Source organism: Lepidochelys kempii, chromosome 10 (assembly GCF_965140285.1).
Source record: "Lepidochelys kempii isolate rLepKem1 chromosome 10, rLepKem1.hap1, whole genome shotgun sequence".
NCBI lineage: Eukaryota > Metazoa > Chordata > Testudines > Cheloniidae > Lepidochelys > Lepidochelys kempii.
This window is the reverse complement of record NC_136389.1, coordinates 81,219,620-81,247,039: the sequence shown is the minus strand read 5'-3', so window position 1 is coordinate 81,247,039 and position 27,420 is coordinate 81,219,620. Positions and strand designations below refer to the sequence as shown.

General features: G+C 39.5%; 1 protein-coding gene across 2 annotated transcripts in view; it reads right to left on the bottom strand.

Moving 5' to 3' along the window:
* Positions 1 to 674: 674 nt before the first annotated feature.
* The window catches only part of PIAS1 (protein inhibitor of activated STAT 1), a 96,632-nt gene continuing 69,886 nt past the window's right edge, over positions 675 to 27,420 (bottom strand). For both annotated transcript variants that reach the window (XM_073304443.2, XM_073304444.2), the window contains 12 exons: positions 25,492 to 25,576; positions 24,730 to 24,777; positions 23,235 to 23,325; positions 22,154 to 22,288; positions 16,776 to 16,881; positions 14,697 to 14,770; positions 7,308 to 7,468; positions 5,761 to 5,891; positions 5,189 to 5,366; positions 3,537 to 3,679; positions 3,168 to 3,205; positions 675 to 1,943 (listed from right to left, as the gene is read on the bottom strand). In XM_073304443.2, coding sequence (XP_073160544.1) covers positions 1,650 to 1,943; positions 3,168 to 3,205; positions 3,537 to 3,679; positions 5,189 to 5,366; positions 5,761 to 5,891; positions 7,308 to 7,468; positions 14,697 to 14,770; positions 16,776 to 16,881; positions 22,154 to 22,288; positions 23,235 to 23,325; positions 24,730 to 24,777; positions 25,492 to 25,576 — 1,484 coding nt within the window. In that variant the 3' untranslated portion in view covers positions 675 to 1,649. The remainder of the gene's footprint in view (positions 1,944 to 3,167; positions 3,206 to 3,536; positions 3,680 to 5,188; positions 5,367 to 5,760; positions 5,892 to 7,307; positions 7,469 to 14,696; positions 14,771 to 16,775; positions 16,882 to 22,153; positions 22,289 to 23,234; positions 23,326 to 24,729; positions 24,778 to 25,491; positions 25,577 to 27,420) is intronic.

The following is a 27,420-nucleotide window of genomic DNA, read 5'->3' as shown; positions in this document are numbered from 1 at the left end:
GGGACATAAAAATTCAGACAAGAATCTGCTAATTGTGGTATTCCTTCCTATCCTTCCTGATAAGCTTGTTACCTGCACTTTCAACTAGCTAAAAAAATATTTTTCACACCAGAGGACATATTCACTCTCTCTGGTGAGGACTTTGGGACACAATAGAATCACCTCCCTGCTCCATCCCCCAACTCTTATTTTAAAGAATCTCCTGAAAAACTGCTTTCCATCTATTTACATGTTTCTCTATTTAATAAGAATGGATCAGTCCAAATGATCCATCAGTTCTAAAAAAGACTTTCCTATGTCATGCATTCTTTTAAAAAAAAAAAAAAAAAAAGTAATAGGAATTGGAAAACACGTATGGCTCACACAGTTCAATAAAAGCATACTTAAAAACAGGGAATCACTCAAAAAAACTAGGAGGCCAAAAAGAGAAAAATCCAATTTGGAACCACTAACAGATTTCTACAGACAGACATTTCAATACAGTTAAGTGAGTGGGCTATGGTTTGGGTGCTGTTTTTGTTTAGTTGTTTTTTTAAGCTTAATGTCTAACATTCAATGTTAAGTTAATTTTGATGCATCTGAAGTCAAAAGACGATGTATCACTACCACTGACAGCAGCACAAACCATGCAACAGTGCATTCTAAACCATACTTCCTTCTCTTTGTTTGACAGGCTTGTTTTTAGCAGAAATTTAATCTATTGTGGCCAAAAGTAGGTATTCACTGACAGAGCCATTTTGGCCCCAATTCAGTAAGCTACTTAAGCACACTGCTCACTTTAAAGCACATGAGTCATTCCACACCTTAAAATTTAACACACGTTTAAGTACCTTGTTGATTGGGACCGCAATTATTTAAAGGATTAATACTGGAGGTTAGAAATAAAAATCTAGAGTGACGGTGTGTCAGTGCTTTTATATGGGGCTAGATTCTATGAAACTGTCCTGTCTCAAAACAATACCTCAGCTTGAGAGTGTATGGAGTCTGGCCCATAAGAGTAACTGACACACTAATGAGCTTGCAACATGTTTGATGAAAGAGCTGGAACTCCACATGCCAACTGAATATACAGTCATATAGAATCAGAAATGACATTTAAAACACACTCCCATATCCTGCACTACAGAGGGTATGCGGTGGAATAGTACAAGTAGGGTATATATCACTTTAAGCGTAATAAATCTGTGCTGAAAAGGGGTTAAGAGGAATTCAGTTCTACCATCAATTGTAAATGGCGTTTCCAAAAGAAAAAACCTCCTGCAACGTAGAAATTCCTTTCCTTTTTCATTAACATTACTGTGAAGAAAATAATGCCATGTGTGTCCAAACTAAAGTAAGTAAATCACTGGACAAATGCATACGTGTAAAATCTTCAGCATCCAGAAAAATGAACTGAAGTTTTTCTTTTTTTCTTTTTTCTTTTTTTTTTTTTTTTTGTACTTTTCTTTTTTTGTTTTGTTTTACCAGTCAGGCCATCTTAGGTTTATATACAAAAGTAAAACTGAAAATATAGTTTTGTTCTCTGTACACGTCTTAAGCTTTTCTTTCCTAAAAAAGGAAAAAAAACACCTTGTCTACGTTTCTAAATAGAGTAAGATAAAACCAAGCACAAAGATCTCTTTTTCTGACAAGTCCATTTAGTCCAAGAATTAGTCCAATGAAATAATGTCCGGTATGCCAAAGATAGATGCCGTGTCTGTGCTGCTTCTATTTGCAACTGGATGGCCATGATTCTCTCGCAAGCTGTTGGAGGACACAAGACTGCTGTTACTGCCACTATTGCTACCATTAGTGGCTGGGAGAGTACTGCTTCCTCCTGCATTCAACTGATCGAGAAACATCTGGGATGAAGCGTATGGGAAAAAACGAGGGTGCAAGAGTTCTGGATCATCTGACGCAGAAACTGCCGCCGCTGCAGCAGCGAGAAGGGAAGTGTTGTAATGCTGTGAAAAAAGACAACGTTGTAAAGTTACACTTCTGATTCCACAGGTTTTCTTCACAGCGGCACAAACGAGGTAGAAAGTATCTGTGTATTCTAAGCTTCCGGAATTCTAGAAACTGACAACCATTTGTCTACTCTGTGTTGTCCAAGTGTTACTTTGTAAGACAATTTGTAAAAGCAAGTGAACTGAAGACTTTGGTTTCTAAAGCCAGAAGAAAACTGGAAACAAAATTAGTACTGGTTTCAAAGTAGCAGCCATGTTAGTCTGTATCCACAAAAAGAACAGGAGTACTTGTGGCACCTTAGAGACTAACAAATTCATCTGAGCATAAGCTTTCGTGAGCTACAGCTCACTTCATTGGATGCATTCAATGAAGTGAGCTGTAGCTCACGAAAGCTTATGCTCAAATAAATGTGTTAGTCTCTTAAGTGCCACAAGTCCTCCTTTTTTTAAAATTAGTTTGCTCCTACTGGATAGTAAGCAATCTCTCTCAATTCCAAACCATAATGAGATACTATTGGGATGGTGAGAAGCAGTGTACTTTCCCTTTCTTACCCCTCCCCCACAAAAACCCCCACCTATTGGCAAGAAACTACTCATACTTGAATGGAATCTTTTGGCCAGAATTGAGAGACACAAGCCACCCACTACTGTGACATTAGAGACAGATACTTATTTTTACAGTCGGAAGACCTCTCTTACTGCACTCAAGAAACAGATTCAGGAATAGTCTGCTTAAAAATCAGTAGGTAGTGATCACGGATTCCAGTAGGACCATTATTTTTTTTAGCCTACAGGCGAGCCCCAAAAGAAGTGAGCTTTCAGCTTTAAAATGACATTAACGAGAAATACTAGTTGCCGATGATCCTTTTTGAATTTAAAATAATTTAAAAGTAATTTGCATTTTGCTCTTTCTGCCAGTGGTTTCTAGTTTGCATTTCTCCTCACAATGAAAGCAGACTGCTCAGGTTCAATTCCTGCTATACATATACTAGTGCAATGATGCAATATTTGCCAGGCAAACTAAAGGGCAATGATTATTTCAGAAGAATTTCCATTCCTATTTTATTATTTCAGAAAAATTTCTCTTAGCATTCAAGTTTTGTAAAGCCTTTTTTTACAAAAACCTATACACTGGCTCAATTTCTGACTCTCTTGAATCCCTTTAGAAGGGATTTACTTAAAACTAACTTATGCTGCATTACTCATTTTTCTACAACTTACCTGATTGTCTCCTGATAGGAAAGGGAAGAAATCTAATCCTGTGGAAAGTCAAAATAAAAAGGGTTTCAGTTTCTCAAGAGAAAGTTGCCCTTCCCACCCCCAAAATCAAATAATTTAACCGAAGTGTGATGTGGATGATCATGAAATTTAACTTTTAGTTATACCTAGACAGTGAAGTACCGTGTGTAGGAGAGATTAAGTGTTTTTATCCCTTCAGATAAGAGTTAACCTGAGTTAAGCATAGAATTATCTTCTCTGAGCCCCAAAATAGTATTTTGTATGACTGGACCACTAATCAATTGTACATTTACACTGCTTCACAATAGCGTGAACTTTTTAAGTTCAATTCAAAGCAGTAAGAAGCCTAACCTTGTAAATCATAAGGCATAGGTGTCATGTGGAATGGATGCCTGTAGTCCTGAATAAGTGATGTATTCATGTAACTTGTGTCAACAGCAGGAAGACTTGGGGTTCTTGAAACGGGAGATGCTTGATGGGGTAGGTTTAAAATGCTGCAAAGGAAAGAACATTTTTCACACTTTGTAAACATGTTTGATTTAAATATTAACCAACAGTTTGAAGAGTGCAAATTCCTGCTTGCGGAAAAAACAAAACCCAAAATACCAACACATGCATCATACAGAGCTTTAAAAACCAAAGTTAGTCCTGAAGAAATCATTCAAAATGTGGCGTGCATTACAGTAAAAGCACATGTCGCTCTGGCAAAAGACATATCCCTGACACTAGAGGGAACAGCCCCCGCCAAATTTCAAAGTCTTGTTCCAAAGCATAACGGTCTAGAACTTTAACAAACAACAGTTGTAAGGAATTTTTTTACAACTGGGGGCGGGGGGAGACAACACATTTTTCCTCTAATCTTGCTCTCAGAAATGGCTGAATCATTTGCACAGAAACATAAACCAACAGACATCTGCATGGAAAATTTCAGCCCACATGGTTACATTTTGTCAACGTTATAAAGATATGAAAACAGGTCTTATAACGGAAAGTGTTAGGCAACTTTAACTTTAGTCAGAGGTAGCACTGCCTATATTAATAAGAGAATGAATAGCCATCACGAGTCAGGACAAAAGGACCTGAGGATTTAAGAGTTGTTTGTGTGTGTGTGTGTGTGTGTGTATATATATATATATATATATATATACACACACACACACACACCCCTCTTAAATTTATATGTGTACACACACACACACACACACACACACACACACACAGTTAAAAGCCTGCATAACATCCCAACAATTATTTCTATATGCTACACAGGGCATTTCCTATGGAGCAACAGCCAAGGAGATCTTAACTAGACTCACATGATCACTGAGCGGCTTTAGTACTGGGATAATAATCAGAACAATGGCACAATCCCTTTGTATAGGCCCAGAGTTTTCATCCATGAATGTTTTACCAGTTCTGCTCTATTAACAGCATCGCTATTTATTTATAGCTGGTTATTCTGGTATTCTATACTGCTGCTTTGCTGGTGGTAGTCTTTGGCAAAAACAGACAATACACCCACACCACACTATGTCAGTTTCTCATACTGCTGTTGTTCTCAGTTGTGTACTTTGTTTCCACAATTCTCTACTAGCACAGATTAATTTCCAAACCTCTCAAAATATTTGTTTCTTCAACTATACTAGCTCAAGACCTTTTTCAATGGTTTCCTTTTTTGTCATAGGTCAGTTACAAAAATGGCTTCATCATTGTACTGTGTTTTGTAGTAAAACCCATAAAGTTCATCCTGTGAAGTTGCAGCCAGACAAATCTTCACTTCTGCTAGCAGACCACCATCTTTTTAACTCCCAGTCTGTGAGTTATGAGTTACTGAGATCAAGCCATAGTTTGTGGTATCAAGTTCTGTTGTAATAAACTCAGGACAGACTTTGAATAGTGAACTTCCAAGGTGCAATTAAATTTCACTTGATATTTGTTTTCACCATTGCGTGTCGTGAACATATTTTCATCTTAACTAAAAATAGTGCCCACTTTATTCTTACCCCTTATTATTTAGTGGTGATGCAGGAGAAATGGAAGGACAGCTCCTCTTGGCAGACGGTACCTCCTCCTCCTCATCTGAGGAGCTGTCTATGGTTAGATCAATCACTTCTACTTTCTTATTTTTATTTGATTGCTGGTGAGAAGACACTTGATGATCCAAGGAAGAACTTATGCATCCTACAAAGATTTAAGAAACATGCTAATTATTTAAGCCATAATTTATATTGTACATGCATTACAACGAAGACAAGCGTCACTTGGTTAAATTAAAATTATACATGCTTGCCATAAATAAAGCTTAGAAGCCAACAAAAGTGGAAAGAAAACCAGATTAAAAAGCATTAACAAAGCTTCAGAAATACAGACAGGCTCACATGGATGTTAATGTTACTCAAACATCTTACTTCAGTTTCATCAATAAAAAGCTACAGCTACACAAAGGGAACGGGCATGTTCCGTTGCTCATAGAATTGTAGTACTCTTTTAGAAACAAACCCACATTTTAATATTTTAAACAATGTGGGTTAACAATACGAGATTTAGTTTGTACCTTCAAAAATTTAAGACTTACCATCAACTCCATTATAAGACGCAGTTACTTCTTGAACCTCCTTTTTGGATCTCATGGGAGCCCATGACCCGTCCTCCTTAAACTGAATTTCATCACAGTCTGTGCAGTACTTCAAGATTTCCATAAACAACCTGTGAAGCAAAAACCTTAATATCCATCTTCAAAAAATAAAAAGGAAATGGAGAAAAACTTTAAATTAGATTAAATTAAGGTAAATTAGAACCATTCTTTTGAAAGGATTAGTCCTATTTGAGAATTTCAGGCATTTCTCTCTCCTCGGTACAAGTTCTTAACAAGGAAACTGAAATGTTAAAATATTACTTAAAATAATCTGCACATTCACTTAATGATACAGTAGAATCTCGACTGTCCAAACCTCAATGTGTTGAGCTCCTTGTTGTCCAAAACAGGTTCGTGTCCCACTATGTATATTACGATGAAAATTCCCCTATTTATCCAAATTTAGTCAATGACTTCCCTGACATTTAGATAATCAAGGATATAATGTATTTTCTAGGAATCCAAACATTTGGGTAACTCAAATGGACTCTAGTACATTGCATCAAGAAATGATGCACAAATCTGTAAGTAAGTACATTTATCTCAAGGCAAAACAGTGAGGAACAATCACTGCTCATAACTGCATACCCCAATTTGCCACCGTAACCATCAGTTGCTTGTTTCCCTTAAGATTCCTTCTACTATGGATGGAGTAATGTTAACAAAAAAATTAAACACAAAGCTTCCTTAAACTGACTGTGAACACAGCTGGCCTAACCATGTACGAAGATGTCTGAGGGGCAGCCATTTCTGAAGCAGGCTCTCAGAAATTATTCCATCTGTAAAGTGGACAGGGCCACTACGTAAAATGAACAAAATCCCTCAAAAGAGGAGGCCAGAGGGCAGACAATACTACTCTAAGGAATGAATTTCCTACTGACTGTGCAATTAGCTCTTATTTCTGTAAAATAATATTCTATGTTGATCCCTACTGCCGAGGGATAAAATCTAGAGGAAGGATTAGGAGAGAGGCTAGTTAAAATAGCATAATCACCTTGATATATCTTCTTTACCAACAGAGCTATGGATATTAGCTTTTTGATGACTCAAGTGTATCAATCCATAGAGATTCACTTTGGGAAATACGTTTCAACCTGGGAAAGAGTGATCCTTCCCAGTAATTAAAATTAAGCTTTTTCTCCCGAACAGAACCACATGATAATTTCCTCATTCCCCCCAGGACACACACACTGCTTTTGGAGAAGCAAATTCCTGCCCAGGTAGATTGGGATCTGAAGAACTAATGCTGAGCACTGAATCCATATGTTGCAGGTGTGCACAGAAGCTGGTGCTTGCTTTCAGTGAGGTTTTTAGGTTCTTTGGGACGTTTTTTAGTAAGTAGCATCAGGGAAATAAACACATGTAACAACTCCAAATGTAGAATGTGCAAAAAATTTAGATAGGAATGTCTTCTTATAAACTATTCCCAGACACGGTACATCACAATTACAAATTATGCACTGTATTTTGCTCCAAATGTTACTTACCCATCAATAATGAGGTGTTCATAGGGAGCCTTCTTGTCACAAACAGGACAAACCCAAGTAGGTTTCTTCTCATTCATCTGAATGTACAGAGTGGCATCAAAACACTGCAGATGTGAACAAGTCAGGGCCCTGCATGGGATAGTTAGCCGCATTTTCCCAAGCTTTAGGAGGAGAAAAAAAAAAAATGGTTGCCTCTTTTGAAAAACAAACGTTCATCTGTTTTAACCACGAAGATGCAACTGTGCTAGAGTTCAGTTTCTAAACATTAAGTATTTCAGGAAATACAAGTTCTGATTATTATATTCAAGTCACACACCTTTGCTGTGTCTTTTCTGTGTACCGATAGCATCAATAACAAGTGCTACTACAGATAGATTTTTTGTCAACAAAGTTCAGACATGGGAAATGGAAGACCATTTCATTTTTATACTCCTGGCCCAAAATGCAAAGTCAATTTACCTTTAGTGTTTTAGACTAATAAATATGAAAAATAATTATTCTCCCTCACTGGTGTACTGGAAGCTACAGCTAATTTGCCATCCACTACCACCACACCTAGTCTCTTTCAGCACTACAGAGTATCTACATAGTGTGGAAGACTATATAAGAGATGACGAGGTTCATTCCCAGCCTTGAGACAGGAAGTGTCTTTTTATTCTGTGTTTGTTCAGCACCCAGCACAATGTGGCTCTGCTCCATCACTGGGGATCCCAACCAACACCATCCTCCAAATCAACAACTGCCGACCTGAAGTATGTCCAAAATGGAAAAATCTACTCCAAAAGAACAGTGTCTAAGCAATGTAGATGATCACACTCACACAGCATACTACAGGAAGAGAGAGCGCTCAACCTAAGATTTAGACAAGAAAAATCTTGACAAAGAAAATGCAGTCCAAAACCAATCCAGAGCCTAAAAATATTCCAGGCTCTCCCATTTAAGTAAAATACCTAATGGAACAGTTTGCAGGATGTTTCAGAAGCTACATGGTCATGTACACTCCTAAGAGGCAATACAGGACTAGAGCCACAGGGTGGCACTCGCTCTCAAAACATCAGCGAAGCTAAAAAAACCAACAAAAGAGAACAAAGGCTCTGCTTGCAGTGAACTACTTCCTTCCCAAAGCTTCTCCACAGCAACCTTTAAGCAGCGTGAAATACCTGCTTCCATTCTCAGCAACATTCATCCATACAGTAGTTTCTAACCCATATCTTTATCTTGTTTATTTTTCTTCCCTCTGGCTTTCAATCACTAACACAAGTCACCTACAGATGGGAGTGGAGTCATACATCTCCCAGGGGAATATGCAGTAATGGTAGTATAGAGATCAGTCAGCAGGAGGTGCTATGCATGCCATGCATTTGGCAACCCTTCCCCCAATACCCATGACCAAGCATATTATTTCTTTCACACAGTACTAGTCCCCCTGATCCATGTCTGTTCTAAATTCATATCTCCCAGATGGTAGGTCAATGGCTCATTTGTCTTTTGGACACAGTACAATTCACCAACTACAATCAGTATCATGATTAAGCATGTTGGAAACAGAAGACCTTTTGTTTTCCAGAACCTGGATGCTTAAATATGATGCAAACTAAAAACAATAGCAGCAGCAGAGCAGTGACACAAAACTCCCTAGGAAAAAACAGGTTAACGAGTATTGTAACAAGCTTTGCAGTGTAGGATGTTGAACTCATTCTTAAATACATGACGCCAAATAATGCATTGCCACACACATCAAGAAATAGAAGTTTTCTTCTCATAATACCATTACCACATTACACACATAATTTCTGAGTACTAGTTAAGACTTAATAGGATACCTAAATACAGTGTGTGCAATGTGGACAAGAAATGATGGTCTCATTTCCCAGCTTTGCATGAAAACTTATTGGGTTAGATCCTTCAGTTTGGCCAAGCTGTGTTCATGTTACTAAGGTAAAAGATGCAGAAGGGAGGGAAACTTAGATCATCTTTACACACCACATAAAGGAACAATACAGGGTTCAAGTCCAATATTTCTGGCTGCACTCTCACATCATTTAGCCTAATACATTGTAAATGCATATAATAGAGTTATCTTCACAATAAAAAGAGAAAAACTAAAAAAAAAAAAGAGGAAGTTTAGAATTTGCAGAAAATTGTAGAACCACAATAGTTGCCAGATTGGGGGGGGGAGGGGTGTGTGAAATTCATGTCAATTATTTACTCCTTTCCTCAAGGCTGGGGTTATTTCTGGAAACACACACATGGTCTTTCAAACTTCCTCATGCAAACTGTCCTATCAGCAGCCTCTTTGTTGCTGAATCCTGGGTCAGCTCCTTCCAGGTCCTTGCTTGAATTTCACAAAGTTGGGGTAGGGCTTATTTGCAAAAGCAGCTTACAAGGAAATTCAGAACATATTCAGAGGTGATTTTTCAGCCTCTTAGAACCTTTATATTTTTCTCCTCTCAAATTTAGGGCCCAGCCTTGCAACCTTTATTCATGCATGTAGTCCCATTTATTCCCTTAGAACTACTTTCATAAGCAAGAATTGGGATAGCTCAGTGGTTTGAGTATTGGCCTGCTAAACTCAGGGTTGTGAGTTCAATCCTTAAGGGGCCATTTAGGGATCTGGGGCAGAAATTGGGGCTTGGTCCTGCTTTGAGCAGGCGGTTGGACTAGATGACCTCCTGAGGTCCCTTCCAACCCTGATATTCTATTCTATGAATTACTCCTGCAAGTGAGGGCTGCAGCATGGGTCTTTTAGCAGCCATTTTTCACCATGCCATGCTTTACATTCTTTGGTTTTGGTACTTGAATTACTGGAGACTAAGAACACTTTAAAAGGAATGATATCAGGAGGGCCAAATCGCATTTGGAGTTGCAGGTAGCAAGAGATGTCACGAGTAACAAGAAGGGTTTCTTCAGGTGTGTTGGCAACAAGAAGAAAGCCAAGGAATGTGTGGGCCCCTTACTGAATGAGGGAGGCAACCTAGTGACAGAGGATGTGGAAAAAGCTAATGTACTCAATGCTTTTTTTGCCTCTGTCTTCATTAACAAGGTCAGCTCCCAGACTGCTGCGCTGGGCATCACAAAATGGGGAAGAGATGGCCAGCCCTCTGTGAAGATAGAGGTGGTTAGGGACTATTTAGAAAAGCTGGACGTGCACAAGTCCATGGGGCCGGACGAGTTGCATCCGAGAGTGCTGAAGGAATTGGCGGCTGTGATTGCAGAGCCATTGGCCATTATCTTTGAAAACTCGTGGCGAACCGGGGAAGTCCCGGATGACTGGAAAAAGGCTAATGTAGTGCCAATCTTTAAAAAAGGGAAGAAGGAGGATCCTGGGAACTACAGGCCAGTCAGCCTCACCTCAGTCCCTGGAAAAATCATGGAGCAGGTCCTCAAAGAATCAATCCTGAAGCACTTGCATAAGAGGAAAGTGATCAGGAACAGCCAGCATGGATTCACCAAGGGAAGGTCATGCCTGACTGGACTGTGATTCACCAAGGGAAGGTCATGCCTGACTAATCTAATCGCCTTTTATGATGAGATTACTGGTTCTGTGGATGAAGGGAAAGCAGTGGATGTATTGTTTCTTGACTTTAGCAAAGCTTTTGACACGGTCTCCCACAGTATTCTTGTCAGCAAGTTAAGGAAGTATGGGCTGGATGAATGCATTATAAGGTGGGTAGAAAGCTGGCTAGATTGTCGGGCTCAACGGGTAGTGATCAATGGCTCCAAGTCTAGTTGGCAGCCGGTATCAAGTGGAGTGCCCCAAGGCTCGGTCTTGGGGCCGGTTTTGTTCAATATCTTCATAAATGATCTGGAGGATGGTGTGGATTGCACTCTCAGCAAATTTGCGGATGATACTAAACTGGGAGGAGTGGTAGATACGCTGGAGGGAAGGGATAGGATACAGAAGGACCTAGACAAATTGGAGGATTGGGCCAAAAGAAATCTGATGAGGTTCAATAAGGATAAGTGCAGGGTCCTGCACTTAGGATGGAAGAATCCAATGCACCGCTACAGACTAGGGACCGAATGGCTAGGCAGCAGTTCTGCGGAAAAGGACCTAGGGGTGACAGTGGACGAGAAGCTGGATATGAGTCAGCAGTGTGCCCTTGTTGCCAAGAAGGCCAATGGCATTTTGGGATGTATAAGTAGGGGCATAGCGAGCAGATCGAGGGACGTGATCGTTCCCCTCTATTCGACATTGGTGAGGCCTCATCTGGAGTACTGTGTCCAGTTTTGGGCCCCACACTACAAGAAGGATGTGGATAAATTGGAGAGAGTCCAGCAAAGGGCAACAAAAATGATTAGGGGTCTAGAACACATGACTTATGAGGAGAGGCTGAGGGAGCTGGGATTGTTTAGCCTGCAGAAGAGAAGAATGAGGGGGGATTTGATAGCTGCTTTCAACTACCTGAAAGGGAGTTCCAAAGAGGATGGCTCTAGACTGTTCTCAGTGGTAGCAGATGACAGAACGAGGAGTAATGGTCTCAAGTTGCAGTGGGGGAGGTTTAGATTGGATATTAGGAAAAACTTTTTCACTAAGAGGGTGGTGAAACACTGGAATGTGTTACCTAGGGAGGTGGTAGAATCTCCTTCCTTAGAGGTTTTTAAGGTCAGGCTTGACAAAGCCCTGGCTGGGATGATTTAACTGGGAATTGGTCCTGCTTCGAGCAGGGGGTTGGACTAGATGACCTTCAGGGGTCCCTTCCAACCCTGATATTCTATGATTCTATGATAAAAAAAAAGATGAGACTTTACTCTCCAAAAGCGAAGAGATTTTCTTCAAACTTTCCAAAGGAAAATTTACCGTGGGTCTGAGACCAAGCATTGACAGTTTCTGGGAAAAATTTCTACAGGGAACTGAAAGTTATGTATTAGCAAATGAGAACAAGGGTTTTGTCATAGAATTGTGTTCAGGACCATGAATACTATGTTATTAGTCACCATCCTAGTTCATTTATATTGCAAGCGCCACTTTACAGGACACACAGGAAGATATGGTATCTGTCCTTAAGAACTTCTGCAATGATACAACAACGAAAGAGGAACAGTGAAGCACACTGAAGGATGACTCCCAAAGCGTGTGCATGTTACATACACATCACCAGGATGATACAGAAAAATATGCCTAACATATTCTGTTTTAAACCTTACGTTTATTAGAAGAGACTAGGCTTAAAGAGAAAGAGGTAGCATAGACTGAGATAAAAACCATTCCACAAGAGCCACTTCTCAAAGCTCGGTTAGGTATTTCATTTATATTTCACATCACTAAAAACTTAATTTTTCATTTCTGCATTAATTTTAATTCAGCTATCTTTAAGCTTGCAGCCATGGAGACTGCCTTGCTCTACGTCCTTCCTGCTCTAATATAAATTCATCTGAACCAAAACTCAGACAAAGAGCAAACATTTAAAAAGCTCTAGCTAAAAGGACAGATTACGAGACCCCAAGTTGCAAAAAAACCTTCTTACTATTCCTATACATAAAAGAAAATACCTGTAAGCTTGTTTTTCCTAGATCAATTTCTAGGTATGTTTAAGAATAAAACTGATGGACTGTTCTTTCCCTCTATAAATAGGGGTAAATAGGACAACAAACCGATGTATTGTTTTAGAAAACTGGTCAGCAGGAAACCAAAACCAAAAGGTTGCAAAAACGATTAAATTGCCAAAAGTGCCAATGAAAGGCAATCAGCTACTACTGAAGTAAACATCTGTAACTCCAAAAGATGCACCAGGATTTAAGTGACTGAGCTACTGTATTAGCACTGTTAACGCCTAAAAATTAGACAGTTCCTAGATTTAGTAAATTAATCCCTATTACTGCTTTTCATTGGAGCCTAAGTAGTCTTTAACTTTAGGAAATAAAAGCATTGTACTTAAAGAATTAAACCATGGCAGCACAGTACTAGTACTTCCTAAGGTAATGAGGTTCCAACAGTACATAACAAAAATTTAACTATGCAAAGATTCAACAAAATCAAGTTACTCTAAAGTTAATAATATTATGTATACAAGAGTGTTCTTGACCTTTACATTAATACATTATTTGTATTACATCTCTCAAACTCTTAAGAACAGGATTTCACTTTTTATAAAAGCAATACTCTTGCACTCTCTTTTGCTTAATAAAAAAAGAGTACTTTTATCTGGTGACATAAGTGTTAAATACTATTATAACTAATATGTGCCATACCAAAAAGCCTTAAGAATGAAGATTAAATATTAAAATATCCAGCACAGCTATAAACATATAATAATCTGCCTAACAAATACTTTTATAAAAGAGTCAGCAAAGTGAATTGTGTTCTTTGCAAGGTGGAGCTTTTTTATCCAAAAATATCTTTCCATTGTCAGAATCCAAGAAGCCATTTAATAACCTTACAAATAAGCCCCAATTTTGCCAGGCAACAGAGTAAGTAGCAAAGTCAGCTTTATTCTTGAGAGTCACATTTCAAAACTGAAAACTTTCAGCATCACGCTTGAGTGGATCTAGACAAATCAGGAAACAGATGCATCCTTATTCTTGACACAGTTTAAGTTTTAGCTGCAATTAAGACACTGTTGACCAAAGACAGAGCACACAGTAATGAAGAAGTATGTTACATTTCATGGGAAAACTAAGGGTATACAGGATGCAAAATAAAGTTCATAACAATTATAATTCATACTGTGTAATTCAGCTGGTGATAAGAAACTGTAATATGTACAAACTATTGTTTAATTCCTCTTCTTTTCCAGCTCCTTTCACCTCTGGTAACAGTTTAATAAATCTGTTTTGATTAATGTGTCTGATCTCATTTCCAAATTCCAAGGGACTAATAACTGAAGTCATTTGTGAGTTACACAGATTGGTATGGGAAGCAAGCAACCCTGTCTATTTCAAATTTTGCAGCAACCTTTATTTGCTTAAAATGTCCTTTGGACTATTGATTCTTTTTTTAAATTGAAAACAATAAAGCCCTGTAATTGAAGTGTACATATATACCTATCACCTTCAGTTACAGGGATTTATCTCTTTGGCTCCAGGAGCCAGTTGTTGGTGTGCATGTGTACACGGATACATTCATCCTATTGCTAATAGTGGTTGTACCATGGCCAAGCACCAAGAAGTTAAGCTATGTTCAATATCTAGATAAACTATCCCCTTTTAGGACCCAACCCATCAACACTTAAAGGTGATTAACTTAAAGTATTTGCATAGCCCCAGTGAAGTGAATGGAACTATTCACACGCTCAAGGTTAATCACGTGCTTATGTGCTTTGCTGGATCCCAAACTCAAAGAGTTAATATATAAGTGAACACAGCTTTTAACTTGCATTAAAAATTGACCCGTAACAGCCAGTTCAGTTTCATCAGAACCAGCTTTGCAGGAGTTACTTTTATACTTACTGGACACAGAAGAGAAACTCTTAAACTGGTTGTAGCTATTTCACTGTCTGGGTCTGCAGTCAGTTTCTCTTTTACTGCCATTTGAAGGAAGAAGAAAAAAGAAAAAACAGAGAAAGGTTTGTTATGCACACTTCACCAGGATGATGATAGTAATACACATGCCTAAAACAATCTGCTTTAAACCTGCAGTTTGCCATGTCTATTTGGAATGAGCAACATTGATTATATTGTCCCAAACTCCTGCAGTTCTGTAAACCTGAAGAAAAATATTCATGTCTGCATGTGTAGAGTGTAGTTCCCATGCAGTTTCTACTCTCCTAAAACTTCAGTGGAGCACCATGAAAGGAGAAACTTCTTAAACACAATATTTCATTTCTAAAAAAGAGTTTCTGCATAAAAATACTAGATTTTTATGGGTAGGCAATTTTAAAGTGATAAGCTCTCTAATAAAGCAATATCAAGTTCTTTGGTCAACTGCCGGATTTAGGCACATTAAAAAAAATAATTTGTTAAATCCTGCATGTAGGCTTGCAACCTCCTGCCTCTTTGAAATAGATATTAGGGGCTCCAATGATTCAAGGGAAATGCACCCTTGCAGAATGCTGGTTGCAGAATTGATAGGCAAAAGGAGGAGCATGACCAGGCAGGCACTCGTATAGAATTAGTATTGTAAGGACTGCAGTCAAATATAGGCCCTGGCTCCTCCCTTGCACCCTCTATTTTTGTCTATAAAAAGAGTTATAAAAAGTAACATAGCTGAGATTTAAATGCAGAGAAATCAGGCAATTCCAAGTCACAGTTGCTACATGAGCCTTAGCTGCTCCTTCTTAGTGGGTGTTTCATTAATGTGTATACCTTGTAAGTGCAGTGCGGCCAAGCTTAACACAAAGTCCTTGAGAGGAGGAGACAAATGGCTCAGGAAACTTTGTTGGATTGCCTGATTTTTGTGCCCTTAAATTTCAAATCATAACGTTACATTAACAGAGTTTCATACACATAACTGTTCAATATTATTTTTGTACTTGGCATTTAGTGGTGTCCTAGTCTATGTAGGTTCTGCTACGGTGTTCATCACTGTAGTACCTGTGTACCTTCCAGAAGTAAATGAAGCAACGTGACTAAGTTCTGTCACATGTTTGTTCCCCCATCCTCTCCTTGGGAAGAAATGTGCACAGCAGCGTGCTCTGTTTTTTGTTTTTTAAGTTAATTACACACACACACACACACAGCGCTGTATCTTTGAAGGCAAGATCAAAGAAACACACCTTGCACTTAGCCCAGAAGGTGATGAGGTTTGGGATGGTCCAGTGGGGGGGAGGTCATACCACAGTCTTGGACCATCCCCCAGTCAATCACTGTTTCCTGCACAGATGAGCTTCACCCTTATTGTGGAAACTTCCATTGTGCCAGGGGAGCTAAGTTGTCAACTACGGTCAACGTATCAGTATGTTGATATCAGGGAACATCATCAGCCACTGAGTTCACATTAGGAACTCTGAGCAAAATGCCAGGTGAAATTAGTTTACTGTTTTTTAACAAATTAAAACCGGATTAGTTGAGTGGCCAAAAATTCTCTTGCATTTTTACTCTACTGTGGCAATGGTCTTACCGGGCTGGCTCATAATTCAGGCAAAGGCCTTTGATTACTCAGATTTAGACCAGACTTCAGTGATAGCCATCAATGGAATGAATGGATTCTAGGATTCTCTCTTTTTAAAAGAAAGGTTTGAGAGTTCACTATATTTTTTTCCTGCGAAAGGGTGAATTAAGCAATGATAAGTATTTGGGGGGAAAAGAAAAGGCTAGAGTTGCAAAGTTACACCCTGGGTTGCGTGGAAGCCTCAAAGAGCAGTAACTATCACAGTAGTACGGTGATACAAAACAACCAACAAGTCTGCTAGTGAAGATTTAGTTTCTGAAGGGATCAGCAGGTTCTTCCTTTTTTTCCTTATTCCTGTGGCTCAAAAATTTAGATTTACAAAAAGTAGCCTTGAGTATCGTACCAGAGGTCAGGGCTAAAAATCTTATAAAAGCTGTTTCTTTATATTTAGATCAAGAATTTGAATGCATTAGACATACTTAGTGCTTTAGAATGATCAGGATTCCTTATTCCTTTTGCTCGTAACCTCTGTAGTAACACTGTAGAAGACAGCTGTTTTACAAGATAAACTGCCATAGAATAATTCTGGAAAACAAACATATAATGAAACAACTCAGCTGATATAATCAAAACAACAAAGAATCTGCATAAACACCATGTAAAATTTATAATCTCTGCGATTATGTGGACCTAGACTTCAACCATCGCTACAAAATGGTGGCATAACTTTTTTAGACTAAAGAAAATCCATTGTGTCTATGTTCTTAGTAGGTACTAGGAAGTTCTCAGGACCAGGATTTTAGTCCTTAGGATAGAAGCAGCAAGGCGAATCACAAGCTCCACTGAGATTAGAGCCAGGTGCAAGGGAAGTTATATATTCAATAATTCCAACACCACAGTTATCACTTTTCTCAAAATTTCAAACCTGCAACTTGGGGCATTTCGTCAACAAGCAATTTATAAAGGATAATTTCATATCAATAGCATTAAGCCAAAGTGCAGTACTGCACACATATTTAAGGGAAAAAGTCATGTTAAATTTGGTCTAAAGTTCAAGTTTTGAAAAATAAGCTTTTATAAAACTTAAGACCAGTAGACATGCTTCCATGAACATATTTCATTTAACTGCATTTGAAACAAGTGGTCTTTTAAAAACCAAAAAAACCAAAACAATCCAAGCTTTGCATTCTGTGCAGTGTTTACAACCCAGTCTCTACAAGCAGTGCCCTGACACGTGAGAATCTGAAAGGGAAGTTGATTACTGAACCCCACACCTAGTTTTATTGTTGGAGCCGAGAGAACAAACTAAAACTGTACAGTTGTGAAGATTTTTGATTTTTAAAGTTATCTGGGGGTTTTCATATGAACAATATCATATCATAAGTAAGTACACTGTCTTTTTAAAAAATAGGATATGAAACCACACAGTACAAGCAGAAACCCCAAGGACAAAAAAAATTGTGTCCTCATGTTGCATGGCAGGAGCACATTCAAAACCATCTGGTACAAAATTTACTCTCTCTCTCTCTCTCTCTCTCTCTCTAAACTTGAGCACGATTCACAATTATTTTTTTAAAATATAGAATAATCGTGTTTTCTGTGATAAACTATTTAAAAGAACCTATGCTAAGAATGTTCTTTGTGGGCAATCCCCCACTTCTGGATCCATAAGCCATTCACATTATTTGTTTGGGATAATGATAAATATGAGGAAGAACTTCAACAATAGTTGGTAGGTGGCGAGGGCTAGAGGGCTCCCCCAAAAATGTATTTTCTGAGCCACCCCAAGTCCACGCACACACCCAGCTCAGCAGGAAAAAACCCACATCTGACTGAGCCAGGGCCAGAAACAGGCTGGGGAATGGTGTAGCGATGGCCCTGCCTCAGTGCTGGATTCCTGGCAGGTGGAGCTAGATTCCTCAGCCCCAGCTGAGAGCACTGGCTCCCAAATGGCACTTCCCAGGAAGTTTCACTGGGATGGGGTGAGAGTCCCTGGGGGACAATCCTGAGATGACTGGACCCAGCCCCACAGCTGCCTGCATGGTAAGCATGGGGTGACCTAAGCGCCCCCCTAAAAGGATATTTTACCAGCCACTTATGTCTTCAATAATAATATATACCATAAAATTTCACAATTTAAATACCAGAAACACATTATTTTAAATATTTTGCTCTTGCTAGAGATGCTTCCATCATTAAAAACCTCTACTGCTTTAACATGTTTGTTTAATGCCTCAATTAGGATAGAAGTTAGGGAAATGCTAATTAACATTGTGAAATTATTTACTGACAGCTTGAATCTACAAAGCTAGGTACTTGCCCAAGGCAACTTTCACAGAAGTCTTTGGAAAGCAGATTGTGCAGACACCACAATTAGGACTTCACTAAAGGTATACTCTACCAGCTGAGACATGTAACCCAATATTTAAAAAGAACAAATGCCCAATTTTTATCTATCATGCATATCCATAAAATAAAACTAATTTCTACTGATTTATTGGCAGGATCCAAATAATAGAATTAGGAAGCATTATTTCTTGTGTGGAAAAGATCTGACTAATCATTTTTGTTAGATATACTGAGTTTATTTGCCATTATTCTTCTAGTTTTGATGACTATAAATTCAAAAGCTTTTCCAAGATACAGCTATGCAATTTCAGTTATAGCAAATGTCCATTTGCACCCAGAAAGCTTTGTGAAAACAGCTACTTCACTATAAAAAGCAGCACGGTGTTGTTTTTTTCAATGCATTTCCAATAGACAAGAAATAATCTGCAGTAAACTAAAGCAGGTGAATTTTTTTGGAAACTTGTTTGACATTTTGAAGCTCACTTTTTTTTTTTCTTTTGCCTAAAAGGCCAGTAGTTTTAAAAACAGCATTCAGCAGGCATCTGTTCCATAATCTAACTGGAGATCTGGTCATGCTTCAACTTCAATCCATTTTGATAGGGGGAAAATACAAGAGTGATATTGTATACCTGACTGTTGTGCACAGATGGGCAATAATTATTTTTCTACACTGTTTCAATGAATCATGGGTTTTAGTCCACACTTGGAATAGATGATACTACATCTCAGGCTAATTCTCAGGCTCTAGAGAAATAGGATGGCTGCTGGTAGCAAAGCCACATCTGATCAGCTTTTCTCAAGTCCTCATTGATTTTGTTAAGCATATCTGGCTTTCATCATGAACATATACACACAGATTCTCAATGCATTGATCACTGATAGAGGATTGGGTCTCATGGACTGACTGACTAACCAACTAAATAAAAAATACTTTCCACAGGCTATTCCAGATGGATAGAATTTCAGTGGAACATCAATCATTTAAAAACATTAATTACATCCTCCCTTCCCCCAAAACATGCTATAAAACAAAACAGTGCAGTTAATAAAGTATGTGGATAAAATACAGCTGTGAGAATTGAAGCGTTAAATGGCAAGTTTAAATCCCCACATGCACTACTGAGCTTTCATACTTTCGAAGATTTACCTCTGCATTTTCAGAGTTAAGAAACACTCCCCCATGCAACGTGTTACACACTGGTAGGTCAGCATTACAAATCTCTTTGATCTCAGGTAACATGCGATAGCACACAGACATAAAGCGGTAGAGGGCAGGGGAAAAGAGGAAACAAAAAATCCTTAGTTACCCATTACTATACTCCATAAGTGTTTTTCTCACCAATTAAGCTTGCTTGTTAGCTTTCTAACGTATGCTGAAGGACAGGTGAGTCGCATCATACGCACATTTAACTTACGCAAATTCATCTATGCTTCCTCAGCAAAAAAAAAAAATCAAAAAAAAAAATCTGTAAATAGCACGGGCGATTCCGCCCACCATTCCACTCCACGAGCTTATGGCCCGGAGTGAGCGTGAGATGGGAGACGTGAATCTGTTGTTCCCTCAGTCAGTCTCAGTTCCGGCGTGCCTCTCATAGCGTGAACATCTCGCTGTGCTGAGTGTGATTCTAGTGTTTAAAGATACTGTACGTATTTTTTCTACAACATGGCCCCTAAACGCAAGCCAACTACTTCATCTGGTGCTCAACCGAAGAAACAGCGATCTGTTCCAACGCTGGAGGAAAAACTGGCTGTGTTGGACTTATTGAGAGACGGTATGTCGGTCCGCAACATGGAGCATAAGTATGGCCACAACAAATCTAGCATCCGTGCCATCAAGATTTGCGAGAGAGAAAATTCGTCAAGCCATGGCATCAAGTGCTCCAATAACTGCTAAGGTGACGAGCCAGGTGTGTGATAAAACTTTAGTGAAGACTGAAAAGGCATTTAACTTATGACTGGAAGACATGAACCGTAAACGTGTGCCGATCGATGGCAACGCATTGCGAGAAAAGGCTCTTAGCCTCTACGCGCTGTTCAAACCTCCCGCCAAAGAGAGACAGACAGCCTTCTGACGAGAAGGAATTCAAAGCTAGCCAAGGTTGGCTTAACAGTTTTAGGGACCGCTTCGACCTCAAAAACGTGCAGACTACTGGTGAAGCTGCATCTGACAACGAAGAGGCAGCAAAAGCCTACCCCAAACAATTAAAGAAAATCATAGAAGAAAAGGGCTATCTTCCCGAACAAGTTTTTAATGCTGACAAGACTGGGCTCTTCTGGGAAAAAATGCCCAACCGCACTTACACTACGAAATCGGAAAGACAAGCCCCTGGCTTCAAAGCAGCTAAAGACTGTGTTGTTTTGTGGCAATGCGGCTGGGCATTTAATAAAGCCGGGCTTGCTCTACAGCAGTGGTTCCCAAACTTTAGCAGCCCGGGAACCCCTTTCACTAAATTGTGAAATCTCGTGAACCCCCTCCTAAAAATGAATATTTCCAGGGATTTAAGTTTAAATTTCCTCCGCACTCCGTGAGGCTCCTGCTGCTGGACCCCTTTGACCGCCCCGGTCAACTGAGCTCCACTGAGCTCGGGCTGCCAGCCCCAACTGCCCTGCCCTGTTCTCCCTGGGGCTCGGGCTGCCAGCCCCAACTGCCCTGCCCTGTTCTCCCTGGAGCTCGGGCTGCCAGCCCCAACTGCCCTGCCCTGTTCTCCCTGGGGTTCGGGCTGCCAGCCCCAACTGCCCTGCCCTGTTCTCCCTGGGGCTCGGGCTGCCAGCCCTGCAACCGGGTCCCACCTGCTGCCTCCAATGCCCAGGGTCCTCTGGCCACCATTAGTGAATTTTTTTCTGGCAAACCCCCTGTAACATTGTGAACCTCAGTTTGGGAACCACTGCTCTACAGGGCTGCAAATCCCTGTGCCCTAAAAGGCAAGAACAAAAATCTGCCTGTGTTCTAGCAATCAAATAAAAAGGCTTGGGTGACAGCAGCATTGTTTCTGGATTGGTTCCACAAGTGTTTCATTCCAGAGGTCAAGCGGTACCTCGAAGAGAAAGGACTTGACTTTTAAGTGTTGCTGATCGTAGACAATGCTCCTGGCCACCCTGCTCCGGTTTGCACGTAACGACGTTGACTTCGTCTTTCTCCCCCCCATACCACCTCCATCCTCTCAACCAAGGCGTGATTCGCTGTTTCAAGGCCACATACACGAGGCTTACGTTCTCACGGATACGTAGCGCTATGGATGTTGATCCCAATCTTAATGTGATGGAGTGTATACTCAAAAAGAAAAGGAGGACTTGTAGCACCTTAGAGACTAACAAATTTATTTGAGCATAAGCTTTCGTGAGCTGTACTTTATGGGCGATTTAAGGGATTTTCAAAGGTAATTTTGACTATACGCGATTTTCACCTTACGCTGACTTTAGAACCTAACCCCCGCGTAAGATGCGACTCCACTGTAGAGCTGATTAAAACTTTTCTCTAATACATAGATCTGACCAAATAGTAACTCACTCTTCCAATTTCTGCAGTCCATGAAACGACGATGGTGTTTGGTACCGTTGTAGACAATCTGACAAGTGAGGTAATATTGATTGGTCGGCTAGGTCGCTTTGGTTCAACACCATTTTTGGTTGGTGGAAGATAGCCCTAAAATGAAACAATTATTTTTTTAATTTTTCCCTTTACAAGAGATATTTTAATCTCATTTTTCCTAACAAACTCCATGCACTGTTTGTGGAGGGATATTAACCTGCTTTTTTCCCCCCTAAGTATTTAAAAACACAACCAGCAGCCAAGATCTAAATCTTGTAACTGCTGACACCCTTCCAATTTGAAAACTCATCTTCCCAATGCAGATTTTTAGATTTAGGGAATTTTATGCTAGCCATTCTACATCAGTTACTGTTGAAGGTCTGCCATGGTAAATCTTGGAAAACTGTGCAACAGTCATAGTAACAATATGACAACTCCTAGAAATCATGGTAAAAGTTACAGTCACAGACAGGTATTTAGGAACCAACTCAACACTGCAGAACCACACTTATAAATATAGTTTAAAATATTTATCTTTATGGGGACACTAAGGGTATGTCAACACAGCAATTAAAAATCAATGGCAGGCCTGGGTCAGCTGACTCAGGCTCACAATGGATGGGCTCCAGGGCTGTAAAATTGTGGTGTAGACATTTGGGTTCAGGCTGGAGCCCAAGCTCTAGGACCCAATGAGTGGGAGAGTTCCAGAGCCCAGGCTCCAGCCTGAGCCTAAATATCTACACCACAATTGTACAAACCTCACAAACCCAAGTCAGCTGACATGGGCCCACCAGTTTAATTGCTGTGTAGACATACCCATCGACAGCTGGGGTACCTAGGTCTGAGCCCTTTCCCTTACACAGTAGGGTTACACTTTTCAATAACAGCTTGCCTAACTTTTTATCCAGTTCATTCACCCAACAATCAGACCCCCCAAACCCGATGTCAAAACAAACATTAAAAAACATGGAAGCTGCTATTCTTATGATATTTCAGGCAAACATACACCCTTAGCTGTACTACTGACATGATACAAATCAAAAGAACCTCTATTACTTACTGGAAGGCTACATGGTTTCCCATTTACTTTCACACAGAGATTGGGTGGGAAGTGATCTTCTTGTGGACAACTGGTTTCTGATAAACAAAACCTAAATGCAAAGAGTTTTGATCACCTGTCATATTTAAAATGTGTTAAACAAGTTCTTAAAGGACTTCATGTTACTAGGTATGGATTTTTGCTACTGAATTATGTGTGTTTAAGAAGATTCAGATGACGGTCTGAGCAGCAGGTAGAATTAAATCTTCAACTTTGATAGAGAAGTCTGGAATTATTGAGTTGTTCTGTATTGCCATGTGACCAACAGGCAGAAAAGCCCCAAGCACAAGTACTTGTTTGAATAAAGAGGGCTCTAGGTTCCTCTATGCGTGGCTTGTTTCTATGACTCACTCATTATGAGACAAAGCATGTTCCTGCTACCAGAATCCTTCAGTGTCTGTCCAGTTTCTCTTCCCTCGATCTTCGCTGCCTGACCTCACCTTACTAAAAGCCAAGGTTTTTGCAAAGGAGAGAATACATGCTACCTCTCCAACTATTCCTCCTTTATCTAAGATAAGCAGGCCATGCTGCAGCAGCTAAGGCTTCCAGTGTTAGTCTGATGCTCAAGGTCAGACCTTCTACCTCAGTTCAGACAGTTTCTGATAATGCTAATCTCAGTATTATGAAGGCATGTTTGCTGCTGGAAGCAGTAGTAGACAGACCCTCTTTTGTCCTCTGAGGTGACTGTAGATCCCCCGACCTCCTACGTACCAGCCTTTCTGATGCGCCAGATTCAAAAGTAACCTTTTAGCTCCTCTAGATGTCTGCTAGGAGACTCACACTACCCATTCAGAAATACCACTAAATTAAAGAGAGATTATAGGACCAAGCCAAATTACAGTGAGTCTGTCAGCAAATCCAAAACAGACTGACTGTGATTTCCCCACCTCCTGTCTCCCTGGTTAAAGACATGGAATGGGGCTGCTATGCTTGACAGTTGCACCAGTTGAACAAAGTGGCCAGCACCCAACAGAAATCATGCTGGAACATCCTGTCTTCTGCTTCCTCTCTAGATCTAGCTGAGGGAGGCCCAGGCACCCATATCCAACAACAGATCTGAAGTGGGGGCAGGAAGCACAAGCACAACCTACAACTGCAAACAGAGGGAAGTTATGGTCACAGCTGAGTGCATCTAGGGCTGCTGACAGACTGGATGGACAGTCATGAGGAGCTTCTGAAAAGCTGCACAGAGCAAGGGCAAATAGCTGTAGTCTGCTCTTTTTGCAGTACCCCCAGACTGGGATTTCTAGCAGGAGTCAGCTCCTTCCTATGCCTCCTTCCCCCACTGTTAGAATACAGCAGGATTAGACTTATTTCTTCCCCCATAGCCCCTGAAAGAGCAATAATGATTTAGTGGGGTGTATACACATTAGAAGGAGATGTCATAATAAGATTTATATTCCCAAACTATTTAAAAATCCACTGGCCCCAAGATTATACTGTATGAATACTGTACCTTAGCTGGACCTGTACTGTGAAGTCACATTTGGTCCCAGAAATGTCCCTAGCAAAGATAGGACAAATACAAATTAAAAATGTGGCACATATAAAAACAAAACCTGAAAAGCAAAGCTCTGATGAGTGAGTACACTACCACAATCTGTGATACTTAATCTCTTGTGTAGGCATGCTCCTCCAAAACTGAGATTTAGCAGATTGCTCACTTGAGGACTCATCAAATGCTCACTGGACTATAAAGGACACTGGATTAAGCCTCTTGTCAGCAGTTATGGCCCATTCTTTCACTACTATCTCTACACTTTGCATATTCGCCACTATTCCTGGAGCGCCTTCCTTCTCTGGTCCATCAAACTATCAGGCTCTGTTCTTTTAAACCACTTCTGAACTATTGATCTCCATCATGTTGACTATAATAACTGAATCAATATTCTCAATCTCCGTATCTTCCTTGGTTTTATATATTGGAAGAAAAATTCCCACGAGTATGTTCACATGCTTAAAAGGAGGAATCACATCACCATGCTCATCGCCTCCTCTCGCCACCCTTCGTCACTCTCATCACATTACTAAAATTTAGATTATGAGCTCTTTCGGGCTGGGCCTGTGTCTTTTGTATGTATTCTGTGAATTGCCTAGTATACTACTGCATATTAAGACAGATTTGGGTTTGTTTTGGTCTTTTTTGAAGATACTGTATGCTGGTTCAGTTTCAGAGTTCAGAAATACTACCCTGAAGGATTTCTAGAAATGCACTTACATTGAACTGCTGATTTGCTGCACTTGTTGCGGTGTCAATGCAAATGCAAAACAGGTTTCTCGAAATCGCTGGCTATTATCTGATGCTAGGAAAAAGAAAAAGACAGAGTCACTATAAAATACAGCAATACAGAAAGTATATGTAGCATGGTACGTTGCTTTAGAATAAAACTAAAATAACTTAATATATATTTATATCACACATGATATAGTGTTAAAAGTATCTGTTGTTGTTTGTTTTAGTAACTTATTTCAAAGGCACCTAGATATACACCTTTATTAAAGCTTTTATAAAAGCTAAAAAAAAAATAACTGAACATTTTTATGAGAACCATATTAAGGCAGTGACAAATCAACTGAAGAAATAGCATTTTCTATCTACCAGTCAAAGAGAAATAAAAAAAGGTTAACATTGTCAAGACTATTATTTGGCTTTAAAGTACAAAATGCGTGAAAATGCTTTTCAAAGAAGCCTTTAAAATTACATTTTTTTCTCTGGATTCATTTTCATTATATGTTCCTGAATTAGTCTCTAAAAGTACAGTAATTATATACATGAGAAAAATACAGAATTTACAGTTGAATGAGACGAGCAGTTCCCATCAAAACCACTATATATATTTAACAATATATGTTATACACTCACGCTTCGTGAGATGTACAACTCAGAAATAACAGTTGTGCTTAATTTCTTAAAATACAAATCTTTCAACATCGGAGCCATAATAAAATAAACATTATGCATGCATTACACACCTGTTGGGGAAGAAGGAGTAAATGAAATTCTAAGCTACCCGGGCTTGTGCCTGCAACTTCTCCCTTGCATGCGGATACTGCAAAGATCACTGTGTTGTCACATACCATACAATCTGTGGATAAAGTACTTTCAACTGCAAAGCTATTACAAATGGTACCTTTCCTGAGCACTAAAAGTTGCTTGCTTTAAAAAAGAAAAAAAAAAATCCATCTAGGAAATTTTAACATGCTTATCACCATGGTATCAGAGGACAATTTGTAACAAAGAAGAACATTCCGCTTAATTACTTCTAACTGTTTGTATCATGTTATGATGACTAACTCCTGCTTTGTGTTTTAAACACCTACCAGTCTGATGATTTTCTACTTTACTACCATCCACTTCCAACTCATTCCTGAGGAACCATGGATGCTTAACAGGATACCAGAAGGATCAACCCACAGCAAGGCAACAATATATCTGCAGCTTGGACCCAATTATAAAATGGATACCATGCAGGTATTTGATGGATTCTAAACACCACAATGACACCTTTAAATTACATTCAGATCTTTATTCTGTGTCAACAACACAGGTGTTGGGTATTGTCATAAGTGTGCACAGACAACATGCAGAACAGCTCATTTATAAGATATTTTATTGAGCCATCACTTTGGTCAATACATACCATGAACAGTACTTCTAAGGGATAATAACTGTTGCGCTATTAAAATGTGTGCAGCAACCAATAAAGCCATATGGATATAAGCAGACAACATGCCAGTAACCGCTTTTTTTCTTTTTTTTTTGTGGGGGGGGGGTGGGGGAGATAGGAGAACCTATTTAAATAGAAAAAAGTGTGTGTTTATCTAGCCTCCTGTCATTTATACTAAAATCAATTTCATTAACAGATATCACCCAGGATATATCCTGGCTGGTTAAAGAGATGGAACATATTAAAGTGGGACAATGTTTATTAATAAACATTTATATTATGATAGCACCCAGAGACCAATCAGGATTAGGGTTCTAGCACATACCATCAAACTAACAGCTAACCATCCCTGCTAACCATTCCTACCAACCCCCCACTCACGCTACTTATTCTTTTTAAAAACACAGAATACCATTTCCTCCTTTGCCAAACTCGAGATAGCACACTCTGGTGCAAAGACCAAGATCCAAATCAATCAC